Source organism: Brassica oleracea, chromosome C3, assembly GCF_000695525.1.
Source record: "Brassica oleracea var. oleracea cultivar TO1000 chromosome C3, BOL, whole genome shotgun sequence".
Classification (NCBI taxonomy): Eukaryota; Viridiplantae; Streptophyta; class Magnoliopsida; order Brassicales; family Brassicaceae; genus Brassica; species Brassica oleracea.
In genome coordinates this window covers 59,158,675-59,175,059 of record NC_027750.1, presented here as the reverse complement: position 1 = coordinate 59,175,059, position 16,385 = coordinate 59,158,675, and the positions used below count along the sequence as shown (strand labels likewise).

At 39.1% G+C, this 16,385-nt stretch overlaps 2 protein-coding genes across 2 annotated transcripts in view; both read right to left on the bottom strand.

Annotated features, from left to right (window-relative positions):
• Positions 1 to 1,515: 1,515 nt before the first annotated feature.
• On the bottom strand, positions 1,516 to 4,122 carry LOC106332970 (protein NUCLEAR FUSION DEFECTIVE 4-like). Its single transcript, XM_013771453.1, has 3 exons — positions 3,769 to 4,122; positions 2,626 to 3,497; positions 1,516 to 2,166 (listed from the first exon to the last, which is right to left on the bottom strand). Exons 1-3 carry the CDS (start codon positions 4,099 to 4,101, stop codon positions 1,695 to 1,697), a joined length of 1,677 nt encoding a protein of 558 aa, XP_013626907.1. The 5' UTR covers positions 4,102 to 4,122; the 3' UTR covers positions 1,516 to 1,694.
• An 11,036-nt stretch (positions 4,123 to 15,158) lies between these two features.
• Positions 15,159 to 16,385, bottom strand: part of LOC106331090 — a 2,331-nt gene continuing 1,104 nt past the window's right edge. Inside the window, exon 3 of the mRNA XM_013769436.1 lies at positions 15,159 to 16,367. Within this exon, the coding sequence (XP_013624890.1) occupies positions 15,159 to 16,367 (1,209 nt within the window). The remainder of the gene's footprint in view (positions 16,368 to 16,385) is intronic.

The following is a 16,385-nucleotide window of genomic DNA, read 5'->3' as shown; positions in this document are numbered from 1 at the left end:
CTTGGATCTTCCTCGAGATTGGTCTCGTCCTCTGCTTCGGTTTTGACCACGAGTCTCTTCTCTACCTCGTCTATCAACAATGTTAGCTTCTGAATAAGAACTCGAACCTCGCTCCTTCCTGCGAATTTCTTTGTTTAGAAGGCTATCAGTGACGGTGTCCATGGTAAGCTTTCCCTCCGGTGCTGAATTGCTTAGAGTGACAACTAGTGTGTCCCAACTCTCCGGTAGTGAACTAAGGAGTAAAAGGGCTTGCATTTCGTCTTCAACCTTCATATCAACTTTGTTAAGCTGATTTACAATCCCCTTGAAATTGTTCAAGTGCTCCATCATGCTCTGGCCATCCTTGTACTCCAACTTTACCAACCGTTGAACAAGAAGAGCTTTGTTTCGAGGTGTTTTCTTTTGAATCATGGATTCAAGTTTTGTCCATAATTCAAAAGCATTTGTGTAGGTAGAGACATGTTCAAAGAGAGATCGGTCGACATACTTACGCATTACGGCAACTGCCTTCCTATTAAGAATCTCTCATGCTTTATCATCCTTTCCTTCCGGCTTATCCTTCATGATGATGGGCTCATGCAAATCCTTACAATAAAGGTGATCTTCCATCATCGGTTTCCAATAAGAGAAGTTGGCCGTCGTGAGATTGAACATGTCACCTTCAAAGGTAACGGTGGCCTCCATCTTTACTTCTTCAAAGAGAACGGTAACCTTGCTCTCATACCAGTTGTTGGGAAAATTAGCGGATAATAATATTTTTGAGAGGTTGAGATGGAATGTAGACGGTTAGTGTTTAAGATAACCTTCTTATTTTAGGAAAGAAATTTTCACTAAGGCTTATGTTTGGAGATTTCTTAAAGACTCTTAGAACTCTTTATGAAATGTTTTCTCTCTATTGCTTTGCTTGATTCTTGGATGATGATACAAGTGAGCTCTACACTCCTATTTATACTAGTGGAAGAGTAACTACAAGCTAATTCTAGACACTTCTCCATCTTCTACACACTTCTTCCTCTACCCACTTCTTCATCTTTCTCCATTTTTCTCTAGATATTTTTTCTTCTTGGACTTCTTGGTTATAGGTTGATTAGTGATTAATGTTGGGCTAATGAGGGAAAACCCAACGGTTTGAAACTCTAAATGAATGAATGGAAGTATGGTTTGTCCAAAAAAATACATGGTTTATGTTTTCCAATTTTTAATGTTCCATTTTCTAAGTACATTATTTGGATTGTTTACAAACAAAATGTGTGATTAACAGAGAAAGTGCATAAAAAAGTAAACAACAGTTATGAAAACATTGCTAAGTCTCTTTAGACTGACTTATATTGTAATCATGTTTTTGGTTTAGGCGTTTAGGCTCGTTTCATTGACCAAAAACTAAGGACCTAAACTTGTGATTCTACATAAAACATACTGTTAAGTGTTAAACCTTAATTTTTGGACAACTTTGAAAAAAAAAAGAAGATACAAACAGAAAGTAATCGTGAAAATGTAAAATACTGATTTCCTATCTGAAATTTTGAACCATACAACTGGTTTTTACACAAATACTTCAAAAGTGAAAGTGTACAAACATCCCATCCAATGGTAACGAATATAGTCTACATATTACTAATAGAACTAGTGTACCCAAAAATGATTTTACCCAAAAATGATTTTACCCAAAAGCTATCTAGTTTAAACACAATTTTTCATCTAACACTACCGCTAGATCTCTTAACCTTCTTGCTCGCATGAATCTTGGTATAAATCTCCTTAGTTCTGAACGCAAGCCAGAGGTCAAGACCAACTCCAATGATGGATGTAAATGCCATTACAATGAAGACTAAACGGTAACAATGTGCTCCCACGCACGTGTTGCCTCCATCAGGAGTCGGTGTAGCTTCAGCATCGTAGAGCAAACCCGCAAGAAGACCGGAAAAAAGGAATGAGCCAAGAGGAAAATTAAGTATGAGGATGTTGTACAAGAGTCCGTAGTACTTGAGACCAAAGAGTTCTGAGGCGATTGGTACTGTTATGGCTAACCGGACTCCGTAACAAGCCCCAACAACAACTGAACCGAAGTAGAGTGAACCGGGTATAGCTAAAGCCATCAGTAGATATCCTACGGCCATGACAACTTGAGATGCTGCGTTCCATAATGGTCTTGGTGTTCCATTTTTTCTATAAAATTGGAAAGGAAAATATCAAACTTACAAGATTTGTCAATCTAATAAAAGTTCTCTTAATAGCCTTTCGTCCTAAAAGAAAAAGTACTAAAGACTATTCAAAATTTCCATGATTTCATGTCAAATAAAATTATAAAAGATCTTTTAATGGTCCCCGGGTACAAGATATTGTACCGGTCCATTGTTAGACAAGGAAACTTTTACATAAGGAATTAAATAACTACGTAAATGGAATTTACTTTCATGTCTTATTTTAAAAAAATCATCATAAATAAAAGATCATGTAAATGGAAAAATATTTAATTCAAAGTAAGTGGAAAAGAAATCAAATATACTTTTCTCTTAAAATGATCATGAGAAGCTTTCAAGTCACGTTAAACAATTAGTTTCTTTCCAATTATCAAATTAGTTTCCATATTTAGACGAATCTTTAGGGTTTAGTGAAGTGACTTACTTAATAAAGTGCTCGGAGATGGTACCGGAGAGAATCCGACCAAAGAAACCCCAAATGCTCATCATGGAGACAAAGATGGAGACGTCTATAAAACCAAGCGCAAGCGCTATCTGACCCATGTTGTTCATTACAGCTAAACCAGTTCCTACTCCACACAAAAACGACAAAAACAACACCCAAAAGTCAACGGTCAACGCCGCTTCTAATATGGTGTGGTCTTCTCCAAGCACCGGTCTCTTCTTCTCTATACCTCCGTGGCTCTTTTCCTCCTCCTTTAGAAGCGTAGGAGACGGTGGTAACTCATTATCCGCCGCCGCGGCAGCACCAACCTCCGTCTCTTCGGCGATCTCCGATCTCAGCAAAGGTTCATCGACTCGTCCTTCTACGTCTTCTTCGTTCAGATTTAAACTCCGAACGTAGGCGTGGAAAGGGACGGCGATAGGTGAAGCTAAGAGTATGAGAAGCACAGAGGCGAATGCGACGGAGACAGCTCCGGTTTTGATTCCGATAACGTCGTACGACTGAAGGTACACGGCGACGACAATGGCCACTATGTTGAACACTGCGAAGTAGCGAGACTCTTCGTTTTCCTCGGCGGTGGAAGTAGCCGGAGGAACTTCACGGAGGAAGAAAACCGCCGTGAGACAGACGGCGAATGGCACGACGGAGAGGAGAACAAGAAAGGAGGCTGGATCGGAGGAGAACAAAGCAGTGCACACCACCGTGAAAATAGCAGTGCTCAAGCCGACGTAGCCTTTGAGAATCCCTGAAACAGGACCACGGTTTCTCCGGAAGTTCCTTATGCACGTTACAAGAACCGCCGTGTTAATCCACGTCGTGCTGTTTCCTCCCATACAGAGAAACACACACATCTACACAACAACAAAAACAACAGAGTTTCGAAATGACGTCAAGTCCAAGAAATCTAACATTTCAAAGTGTCTAAAGAAAAAGAAAAATTAAACTCCTAAATTTTATATTTACTTCAATTTTTAATTTTCTACAAAATTTATTTGTGATGAAATTTTTTGTTTTTAAAAAAATTGAAATATGTTTGGATTTATCAATCTAAAGTTAAATATTTTTATAAATTATAAAACCGGACGCCCTGTTTCCAGTTATGAAATGATGAATCTACAGAACCTGCCAATAAGGGAGAGGTTGGATGGTGCGGCTCACGACGAGCCATTGTACACCGTAACCGAGAAGGCCTTCGAAACAGCCGATGAGGAGGATGACTGGAGTGGAAAGACGATCTGAAGCAAGTCCTGCGAGGATTCCGAAGGCTTTTCCGACGTCCTTAGCGACGGAGAGGCTGTTGAGCTCGACCTGAGTGAGGTTCATTAGGGATTTGAGAGCGTCAGAGTAATTGGAGAAGGTGTAGTTGTTGCCGGAGATGGATTGGACCCAAACAGCCGTAACGAAGCCAAGCCATTTCAGAGCCGATGAAGAAGAAGAAGATCTCCCCAAACCCATTGGAGACTTGAGAAGCAGAAGATGAAAAGGCTTTTTTTAGTATTCGGTTTTGTTGAGCTCTTTGCGTACTGCTTTATAGGTCAAAGGTTAGAACATCAGTTGTTTCATCACCACAAAGTCTTTTTTTTTTTTTTTACAACAACATTTAGAACTACTAAGCCGATCTAACCGATTCAGAAAGCCAAACCGGTGGGATATAATCGACATAAAGCACAGCTGAAGGAGAACTCCTCGCACCACGTGCAAGTTTGTCCGCCAAGATGTTTTGTGCTCTTGGAATATGTCTGATCCGGAAGTCAGGGAAGAAAGTCTTACTGCGGCTGAATTCTTTCATGTGTGTAGAGAGAGTTGGTCATTCTTCAGGTGTCGACACCATCTTCACCAATTGAGAACAATCCCTCGCAAAAACTACATCAGAAAATTGTAGGGTCTTCATGCACTTCATTGCCCAAATTAGTGCTTCACACTCAGCATGCATGGGTGACAGGCTTCTACGAAGATTCATCGCCCCCATCATAACATCTGTCGAGCCACTCTTTCGGCAGAACCACCCTTGTCCTGTAAATATGTCATCTTCTTTTCAGGCTCCATCAATAGAACAAACTCTAGTATTTTCCAGGGTTCACTAATAATTGAGCCTCCATCCAAACCGTACATTCCACATCAGCCAGCCGAAGAATCTCCAACGGGTTCTCATTCCTGTTCGAGTAAATCTTATCATTCGTGCGTTCCATATATACCATAGTATCCAAGGAAAATAACTAAAGTCATCCTCCTTCGGCAGTCTCCAGTATAGATAATCCATACTGGTGAAAACCAAAGATGATGGAAAAATTGTCGGGGAGGACAGGATCCTCGAAAGTGCCCATGTTTGTAGTGCTGGGGGACATTCGAAAAAGACATGATTAATGGACTCTTCATCTGCCCCACACATACTACAGCGTGTGTCACAATCAATTCCCCGTGCCTTAAGGTTTTTTGAAACTGGTAGCGTACCAGATAAAATTTGCCACCCAAAATGTCTCAACTTTGGAGGACACTTCAATTTCCAAGAAAACGCCAACAAAGGTTTAATATTTGGTCCAAAAGATAAACTTTTTTGAACTCTATCTGGATATAAAGATATAACCCTGAACCCTGATCTAACCGAATATTTACTAGACTCCATAAAACTCCATCCAAATGTGTCTGGTTTATGGAATCTACTGACCGCCAGACCCATAATTAGTTTCACATCATCAGGATGTATATAAGCATTTAGCAAATCCACATTCCATGAACGATCAACCGGATTGATGAGATGTTCCACCCTTAAAGAATGATTTAAAAATTGAGTAGTATTTTTTGGTAGTGCTGACCTCGGGCGAGGAGCGGGGATCCACGGATCTGTCCATACAGAGATAGACTGTCATGTTCCCACTCTTTTGATTAGCCCTCTTTTAACCAGAAATCTAGCTGAGCAGATACTTCTCCATCCATAAGAGGATGAGTAAGATCTGTGTTCGTCCAGAGGATCGGTATTCCGAAAATATCATCCTTTGAAAACCTTTGAGAACAAACAACAAACAATCTGGTTTGTCCAATAAACGCCAGAATTGTTTAGCCAACAGGGCTGTATTGAAATCTTGAAGATCTCTAAAACTCAGCCCCCTCCTCCTTATGGGTACATACTTTATCCCATGAAAGCCAATGCATTCCTTTTTTGTTTCCACTACCTCCCCACCAGAAATGTGAAAGAGTACTTGTTATTTTCTTCGTTACCCCTTTAAGAAGTCTGAAACATGACATGACATGTGTTGGCATCGGTGAAGCCACTGATTTAATTAATACTTCCTTTCCCCTTCTTGTAAAAAACCGAACTGTCCAACCATTCACTTTATTATTTACTCGTTCATTTAGGAAGCCAAAGATTTGTATTTTTGATCCCCCTAGACTCTCCGGTATGCCCAAATAAGTCCTCATCCCTCCCAAATTAGTAATACCAAGGATATTATGAATATCCAACCTTATATTATCTGGAACCTTGTGACCGAATTGCACCGAGGATTTCTGAAAATTAATTTGTTGTCCAGACACCGCCTCATAGTCTTTAAGGAGTTTTAATATAACCCCACATTCCTCCGGAGTGGCCTTACAGAAAAATAAATTATCATCCGCAAATAGAAGATGAGAAATAGATGGGCTTCCTCGTGAAACTTTTAAACCCTTTAGGCGTTTCTCTCTTTCCTGTTTTCTAATATTAGCTATAAGAGCCTCAGTACAAAGAATAAATAAGTATGGTGACAATGCATCACCTTGCCTTAAGCCTCTCTCCGAGACAATATGCCATTTTGGTTGTCCATTTAAAAGGACCTTATAATTAACTAAAGAAATACATTGCATCATTAGGGCCACCCAATCAATAGAGAAACCCACCTTCAACAATAACCGCTTGACAAAAGACCACTCAACTCTGTCATAAGTTTTACTCATGTCTGTCTTAATTGCCAGAAATTTATCCTTGCATGAATTATTTGTACGGAGACCATGAAACATCTCCTGAGCAATAAGGATATTGTCAGAAATTAATCTTCCAGACACAAACGCAGACTGAGTTTCCGAAATCAAATTTGGTAATAAACCTTTAAACCTCTGGCATAGTACCTTTGAAATAATTTTATATCCAACGTTGCAAAAACTGATAGGTCTCAGCTCGGTCATCCTATTTGGTCTAGCCGTTTTTGGAATAAGACAGATATTTGTCATGTTTATATAATGAAACAAAATTAGTACATGTATTAACGAAATTATGGTACAATTTTCTTAAATTTATTAATATATATGTTTAAATAATAAAAATTTCCTGGGATTGTCTTTTTAATTCATTTTCACAAAAAATCTAAAAAATAATCAAAATAAGTTTTATTAAAACGTAAATATATTATTCACCTAGGTTCAGAGCTAAAGGATGAAAGTTTAGAGATGGGGTTATATATTTTTTTTTTTAAATTTAAAAATAGTTTCAAAAGGCATTTTAGAATTTCAAAAATAAAATTTGAAAAAGTTCGAAAAAATATAAAAAGTTTTAATTTGAAAACATATAATTCGAAATTATTAAAAAAAAAATATTATTTAGATATCTATAAAACAGGAGGTGAAAAAATTGTTTTCCTTTTTAATGAAACATCTTTTGGTCATTTTCCTAATTAAGAGTTTTTTGTGACAAAAATTTAAGAAAAACTATTTAAGAGAATTGTCCTTAAATAATTTAATGGGCAATTCTTTCAAATAGACATTTTTAAGTTTTTGTCAGAAAATAAACTTCACAAATTAAAATGATCAAAATAGCATTTTTTATTTTGAAAATTTTAATTTTTTTAATTTTTAAAATTTGAAATCATATCCCTAAAACCCCACTCCTCAACTCTAAACCTTAAACCCTAAACCTTAAACCCTAAACCCTAAACCCACCCCTTAATTTTAAACCCTAATGTGTAGATTAATTAACCATATGAGTATAAGTGTATATTTACTTCTTTTGATAAAACATTTAAGTCTATTTTGGTCATTTCACTACAAAAAAACATATTTTTTACGAGGGCAGTATTCGAAGTTAATTCGTCGTAAACGAGGTGTTACGACGAATTAACCTCGAAAGACGTTTCGTTGTTAAACGTCCGTCGTAACAGAGGTTTCGTCGTAAAGGACTCGTTACGTTTACGACGAAATAAATTCCTCGTAAAGCGAAAGGAAAGGTTTCGTCGTAAAAGACACGTAACACTTCGTGGTAAAGCCCACGTAATGCATTCGATGTAAAGCACACGTAAACGAATTCTTTGTAAAGCCCACGCAAACGTTTCGATGCAAAACCCTCGTAAAAGTTTCATTGTTAATCACTCGTAAACTTTCGATGTAAACTCCATGTCATGTTTACGAGGAGTTTACATCGATTCTTATTATATTATATATAATAAATTTATATTTAATATTCGAAATTTAGAAATTTTAAATTTTAAAACGAAATATGAAAATGAAAAACATATTTAAAAAAATATTTAAAAGTCATACAATAATATTTAAATTCATAATACAAACCGAAATATAAAAAAAAACTACATATTCTCGAAGTAGTCGGTGGGGTTGCTCGGCTGTTGACGTTTTGGATCCGACTCTTCGGGATCCCGTACTGGCAACCCAAGAGCGGCTCACTCAACATTCTCTGCATAGTCTGGTTTTCCACCGCCATCACGCCTAGGAGATCCTCAAGAGATTCTAAACAAACCTGATGGCTATCCAATCGAGCTTTCATCTGAGAATTCTCTTCATCCCGTCTCGAAGTGTATGACGAAGTTGCCTTTGCAACTTCGTTAACAGAACCAATGCCGACTGTCCGTCCCTTCTTTTCAGGAGCCACCTATAAAATTAAAACATATATTAATATAGTTAATTATGTTAAAATATTAAAATTAATGTAAACAAAAATTTTAAGTTGTACCTCTTCGAAGATTCTGTCGACCTCTTCGGTGGTCAATGTGACGGGTAATCCATCGGGAGACTGCTAGGTTAGTTGCGTCTCCCGTTCTTCAATCCGAGCAGCCACTGCACGGAAGAGTTTCTCAGATGCAGGATCTACAAAAACTCTGTTGGATGTGGCGTGAGTTATCTTGAATAGCTAAGACAGAGATGGTAAGATTCCCGTCTTCTCTAACTACAAAAAAATATATTAAATATTAAAATTTAAATTAACTAAAAATTTTAAAATAAATATTAAAAACAAAACTTACAGTTTCTAGACAGATTCTTGCATGAGGTTTTTGTCCGGTTCTGTGAACCATGGGCAAATGACCATCTTTATCCTTCGTTCTTCGAGAAGCAGAGCACGAATTGGCATTTTTTATCGAAGAGGGTAGCTTCCAATAGGCGATGAAGCCATCCCACACATCCGTCGTGAGCTCAGTGGGCTTTCCCTCATACCCGTAGATCTTCTACTTGTCCTTCCAATCGGAGACAGTGTTGCAAAGGCAGGTCTTTGCCTTTGCAACGAATTCCCTCTTCACCTCTTGGTGATTCCCAAATACCAATGCCACTTTTGCTGAAACACAAAATGTTTGAAGAAATTACAATTAATAATAAATATTTAAAAATAAAAAGTAATATTTAAAAGTGAAAATTTAATTAAATTTAAAAATCTTACCGCAAAACATTTAAACCAAGTGGTCTTAACGTGATCTGGTGTCATGCTCCAGTTTGGATATGCCCCATCGTAGTAATCCTTCATCGTCTCCGAAACGCTCCGGATAACACGGTTGTTAGCCCCAAACCTGAAACAGAAAACAATTTAATTGTTAGAAAATAAAAATAATTTAAATTTTAATGTAATAAAAATTAATAATTTACCAAAAAGTTTCTGGCGGTCTATCGGGGTCTAGAACATCCAAACCCTCCCGTCCAGGCTGGACAAGCAAATCCTCCACCGTATATCTCGCGTATGGTGCATATGAAGGCACACTCAAATTTGGATGAACTGCACCTGCTGGGGCAGGCTGAGATGCAGCCGCTGGAGGAGGAGGTGGAGGCATCTGCGGTGGAGGAGGAGGACTCCAAGAAACTCTCTAAGAAGTCTGAGAGTCTAGAACTGCATCGAAAGATGATGGAGCGGAAGAAGATGCTCTGGAACCATCGCAAAACAACTCAGAATAAGTAGGTGCTGCTGGTTTCCTCATATGAGCCATCTAAAAAAATTAAAATAAATTTAATCAATTACAAGATAATTAAAATATTATTCTGTCACCTAACTTATCACCTAAACTATTATTCCGTCACCTAACTAATCATCTAAACTAATTACCTAACTAACCACCTAAACTAAGTAACTAAAAAAAAAAGAGAGAGAGGGGTACCTTAGAGGGAGAGAGCAAATGAGTTTGGGAGGAATGAACAAGGCTTGCCTCGTTCTGCGGCGTCTCAATATATAGAGAAATTTATTCGTCTTAAATTCCACGTAATGTTACGATGAAGTTACCAGACCTGTCTTTTTTCATTTACGACGAAGTTACCAGGCCCGTCTTTTTTCTTTTACGACGAAATTACGAGGAATCGATTTAACCATTTACGACGAAGTTACCAGACCCGTCTTTTTTTCATTTACGACGAAGTTACCAGCCCCGTGTTATTTTTACAAGGACTTTACTACGCTTAACCCTAAACCCCGAGAATGAAATCTCTAAACCCCAAAGTCACATATCATCTAACATCATCTTCTTCTTCTTTACTTCTTCTTACTCTTTCTCCAACTTAAACCCTAAAACTCCAAATAATTTTTTAGAATCTAAGGAAATACATATTATATAAAACAACATTTGTTACACATACATTAAGATGATATAAAAACAATATTTCCTTAAACAAACTTTGCAATAGAGAAATACAACATTTGGTACATATATTACATCACTCTAAATCGTTTTCGTTCTCATCAATATTACATCACTTTAAATCGTTTTCGTTCTAATCAATATCAGTACAATCATCATCATCGCTTCCCTCGAACTTGTCTTCACGTGCTTCGTCTGTCGCATCTTTGGCAAGATCTTCATACTGAAAGTTTTCCGGGTCGATCAAAAAGATTTCATCAGTTTGTTGTTCAGGTACGTCAACTTCGAGTTTGGTAGGTGAAATATAACAACGAATTTACAACGAATATATAACAACGAATTTAGGTAAGTTAAAGCACATTAAATACACGTTTTCACCTAAATATAACGGTAACATGTTTCGTTGTAATGTCGATGTAACGGTTATGACAAATTTCTCTTTCCACGTATTTTTGTCGTAAACTTACATTGACTTTACGACGAAACTGTTTCCTCGTAAAGTTATGATGTCCTCAGGTTTTACCACTAAAACCAACCGCAAGTGCACGGTAGTGCGCAGTAGTATTTAGGGATCGAATTCCACAGAGAGTCAAGCTAGAACGAAAATGATTGTTTGTTTGGTAGCTTTTAATTGTCAGAACTTGTAAATAAATTGAAATGAAATTTAATTTATAAATTAAAATGTTAGGCATCGGGTAATTCTCGGGAATGACATAAATCGAGAAACAAACATTAAACAAGGGGTATGTTTTAGAACCGTTCTTGAACTCAAACATCTTAAATAATTTAGCCTACTCTCGCAGTACTAAATCCTATGTTTTTTAATTTTAAATATCAACTATCGCCATATTCATAATTCTAAACATGCATTTTAACAGGTTCGATTTGTTCACAAATTCCATAACAACAACTCTCGTTGGTTACGAAGACTTGCTCATCTAGATTCTTTTCAGGAGTCTAACTATCAATTTTGGTGTGTCTGAACTTCCTAATGATCATGAACTAGGTGTACCTTCTAATTCAAGCCTTAAGATCAACCTAGATGAAGAACCAAATGATTTACCCCTTTCTTTAACACACCAGTTTCATGGATTCATGGATTCCTTTAAATCACCCTAGCCTAACTAGTAGATTACTCACACATGGAACCAAAAACAGAATTCATAATTGACATTATAAAAGAAAATAAAGAAAACAAGAGGGTTTAGAAGCTTCTCTGAGAAAAGAAAGGGATTCTCTTCTTCTTCTACAAACTCCAAACTCAAACAAATCTTTAAACTAGAAAAACACTCACAAATCTATTTTCTCTCAAGTTTTGATCTCTAAGATGGTGTGTTTTCATATGGAGCTCGTCCTCCCTATTTATAATCGGCCAAGGACCCTCCTTTTTCGACAAAGGCTCCAATTTCATCATGAAAGACGAGGGGAATCAGTAGGTGAAGTGGAGAAAGTGGGTGAAGCTGGACACAGCGAGGATGCATCGATCGATGGGTTTATGGGCTCGAACGCATCGATCGATGGGTTAAAAAGAAAACTTCCGGTGCATGATCTCCCATCGATCGATGGGTTTTTATCGAAAAACCCATCGATCGATGGTTCTTTTTTTTTCTTCCTTTTCCTCGCGTCTCGGTTCGATCCATTGTTCGTTCTGCGCTCTAACCCCTTCAGATGGATATGAAAATCTCTTGAAATTCCAGTATGCACATGCCAATGGTTCCTAACGCGCTTAATCACCTATATACCTGAAACACGAACGAAAAACTACAAATAATCGAGAAAAAATATAATAAAAATATATAAATAAGTACAAAAAACCTAGACACATCAATTCTCCTTCCTATCATGATACGCCTTTGTGCGCTCCTTGTATATCTTGGAGTTTTCGAATGCCATATGTCGAAACTCGTCCAATTCGTTTAGCTGGATCATCCTTCTCTCAGCTGCGGGTTTCACATCAAAATTCATCTGTTTAACAGCCCAAGCTGATTTGTACTCCAACTCTACCGGGAGATGGCATGGTTTCCCATAGACAAGGTGAAAGGGAGTGGTGCCAATAGGAGTCTTGTATGCTGTCCTGTATGCCCATAAGGCATCATCTAGCTTGGTTGACCAGTCTTTTCTTGTTGCTCCCACTGTTTTCTGTAGGTTGCTTTTGATCTCTCGGTTTGAGATTTCGACCTGTCCGCTTTTCTGAGGGTGGTATGCAGTCGCCACCTTGTGTCTCACGCCATTCTTCTTTAGCAGCTTCTCGAACACTTTGTTGATGAAATGTGATCCTCCATCACTAATCACCACTCTTGGCACCCCAAATCTTGGAAAGATGACAGATTTGAACATCTTTACCACCACTGTGGCATCGTTTGTTGGACTTGCTATGGCCTCTACCCACTTGGAAACGTAGTCAATAGCAACAAGGATGTACTTATTGTTGTAAGAGGATGGGAATGGTCCCATGAAATCGATCCCCCACACGTCAAATACCTCAACTTCCAGGATGAAGTTCTGTGGCATCTCATTCATCTTGCTGATATTTCCCTGTCTCTGGCATGGATCACACTTAGAGATGAAGGAGTGGGCATCTTTGAACATCGTAGGCCACCAGAAACCAGCTTGTAGGATCTTTGAAACGGTTTTGCTTACAGCAAAATGTCCCGCGTAGTTGGAACCGTGGCAGTGGAAGAGTATGCCTGGTATCTCTTCTTCAGCAACACACCTTCTGTAAATATTGTCGGCACACTGCTTATACAAGAATGGCTCATCCCAGAGATAGCGTCTGACGTCTTTTAAGAATTTCTTCTTGTCATTTCCGATGAATTTGAGCGGTTCTTGTTCTCCGGCCAGGTAGTTCACTATTTCTGAAAACCAAGGCATTTTAGGGATGCTTGCGTCCTTGATAGGTGCGTATCCATCATTGCATTGGATGCTCACCGCATAAACGTTCTCCACGGGAAGAGTATCTGCCAATGGTAACTCTTCTTCCACTCTTAGCCTAGAGAGGTGGTCTGCGACTCCGTTCTCAATCCCTTTCTTGTCCTTGATCACCAGGTCAAACTCTTGCAGCAAGAGAATCCATCGCAGCAACCTTGGCTTTGCATCCTTCTTCTGAAGTAGATACCTCAGCGCAGCATGGTCAGTGTGTACTATAACTTTAGATCCAACAAGATAGGATCTAAACTTCTCAAAAGCAAAGACAATGGCAAGTAGTTTCTTCTCGGTGGTGGCATAGTTGCATTGTGCATCGTCAAGTGTCTTGCTTGCGTAGTAGATGACATGAAGTTTCTTCTCCTTCCGTTGTCCCAAGACAGCCCCTACTGCATAATCGCTGGCATCGCACATCACCTCGAAAGGTAATTCCCAGTCAGGTGGCTGGACAATTGGTGCGCTGACTAATGCTCCTTTTATCGTGTGAAAGGCGTCCAAGCATTCTTTGTCAAAATGAAACTTGGTATCCTTGCAGAGCAGACGGGTCATGGGCCTGGCAATTTTTGAGAAGTCTTGAATGAATCTTCTGTAGAACCCCGCGTGACCTAGAAAACTTCTGATCCCTTTGACTGAATCAGGTGGCTGTAGACTCATCATGACCTCGACTTTTGCCTTGTCAACTTCAATGCCTCTTTCTGATATTTTGTGTCCAAGGACGATCCCATCTTTAACCATAAAATGGCATTTTTTCAAGTTCAGCACCAGATTTTTCTCCTCGCACCGCCTAAGTACCCTGCACAGATTGGAAAGACAAGCAGAGAAAGAAGATCCATAGACAGAGAAATCGTCCATGAATACTTCTATTATATCTTCAATCATGTCAGTAAAAATAGACATCATACACCGCTGGAACGTGGCGGGTGCGTTACACAAACCGAATGGGATCCTGCGATAGGCGAATGTACCATAAGGACACATGAATGTGGTCTTTTCTTGATCGTCTGGATGAATTGGAATCTGGAAAAACCCTGAATAACCATCTAAGAAACAATAGTATGGATGGTTAGCCAGTCTTTCTAACATCTGATCAATAAAGGGGAGCGGAAAATGATCTTTCCTAGTTGCAACATTCAACTTTCTATAGTCTATGCACATCCTATGACCAGTGACAGTTCTAGTGGGAATTATTTCATCTTTCTCATTTTTCACTACTGTTATCCCACCCTTTTTGGGCACAACATGCACATGACTAACCCAATCACTATCAGAGATTGCAAAGATTATTCCAGCCTCTAGGAGTTTCTTTATCTCCTTCTTTACAACATCTTTTAGATTCGGGTTTAACCTCCTCTGATGTTCTACAGAATTCCTCGATTCATCCTCTAGATATATCCTATGCATACAAAGGTCAGGTGAGATGCCAGGAATATCATCTAGTGAATAGCCTATTGCTTTACGGTACTTTCTTAGTTCACATAGAAGTAAGGCAGTCTCAGCATTATTCAGATCAGCATTTATAATAACAGGGTAAGTTGACTTAGGGCCAAGAAATGCATACCTTAACCCAGCTGGGAGGGTTTTGAGTTCTATCTTTGGGGCTCTTACTTCGCTCCAGGGGTTAAGGTGGTCTGTAGTAGCTTTTGGTGTTGGTGATTCTTCCTCTTCAAGGCTCATAGAAGCTACTTCGTGTTTTGTTTGGAAACCGGAATCAAGCATCTTGACAAATTCGGCAGCGTGTTCATTTAAATACCCGTGCTCACTCTCAGCTAGAGTAAGAGCAATCTATAGGGGGTCATCTCTCAGCAGCTCTTTAGTTACTTCATCATCTTCATCATCATTTTCTGAGGCATGATCGATGGAGAACGTGTGTCCATCCAATGTGGGTCTTTTCAGCATTTTATCCACCTCGAATTTCATGATTATGTCTCCCAGATGGAGATCTATCTTCCCTTTCTTCACATCGGTGATGGCTCCTGCTGTGGCCAGAAATGGACGTCCCAGAATGAGAGGGACTTTTGGCTCCTGATCGAGCTCCAGCACTACAAAGTCTGCAGGAATTCTATGGTTTCCGATCACCACATCGATGTCTAAAATCACTCCGACAGGATGTCTCACTGAGCGATCTGCAAAGACTAGCTGGATTTTCGTTGACCTAAAGTTTGTGAGACCAAGCCTCTTTGCCACAGTGTATGGCATCAGGTTCACACTAGATCCCAAGTCGCAGAGAGATCTCTCAAATACAGTTCCTTCGATCTCACATGATAACACAAAACTCCCAGGATCTTCCATCTTCTCTGGTGCTCTGTTCTGAAGTAGTGTGCTACATCTTTTGGAGATAGACATAACATTCTCCTTAGGTGAGGCTTTGTTAGTCACCAAGCTCTTGACATATCTCTTCAGAGCAGGCATCATTTCAACAGCATCTTCAAACGAGAGCTTCACATTCAACTCGCTCACCATCTCTTTGCACTTAGCTGCCTCCAAGTCTCTGCGAGATTTCCTCTGTTTCACTGGGTAAGGCAGCTTAGGGGTGTACACTCGAACCATAGGCGGTATGTTTTCAGCAGCTTCCACCTCTTCAGCTTGTACCTCAGTGGGTTCTTCAATCTGTGCAGTTTTTTCGTCAGCGGGCATGCTTCTCTTTTCTTTAGAAACCAGCTCCTTCCCACTCCTTAGAGTGATAGCGTTCACAAACTCATGCCTTGGGTTGTGTTCACCTCTTCCAGGAAGAACTCCAGTAGGTCTTTGGACAGCTTCAGCAGTTTGGGCGACTTGAGTCTCTAACTTCTTGACATATGCTGAAAGAGACTCCCATTTGTTGTTCAGGTCTTGGAACATGGTATCAACCTTCACATTGATGTTATCAACCTTTGTGTTTATTTCAGAAGCTGTCTTTTGCTGGTTGAGCTTCAATTGTTGGAGCATTGACTCAAGCTTAGATTCTTTAGCAGCTGGAACAGAGCTTTCACCGGTTTGAAACTGTGTTGGATTCTTTGGTTGAAAGGAATA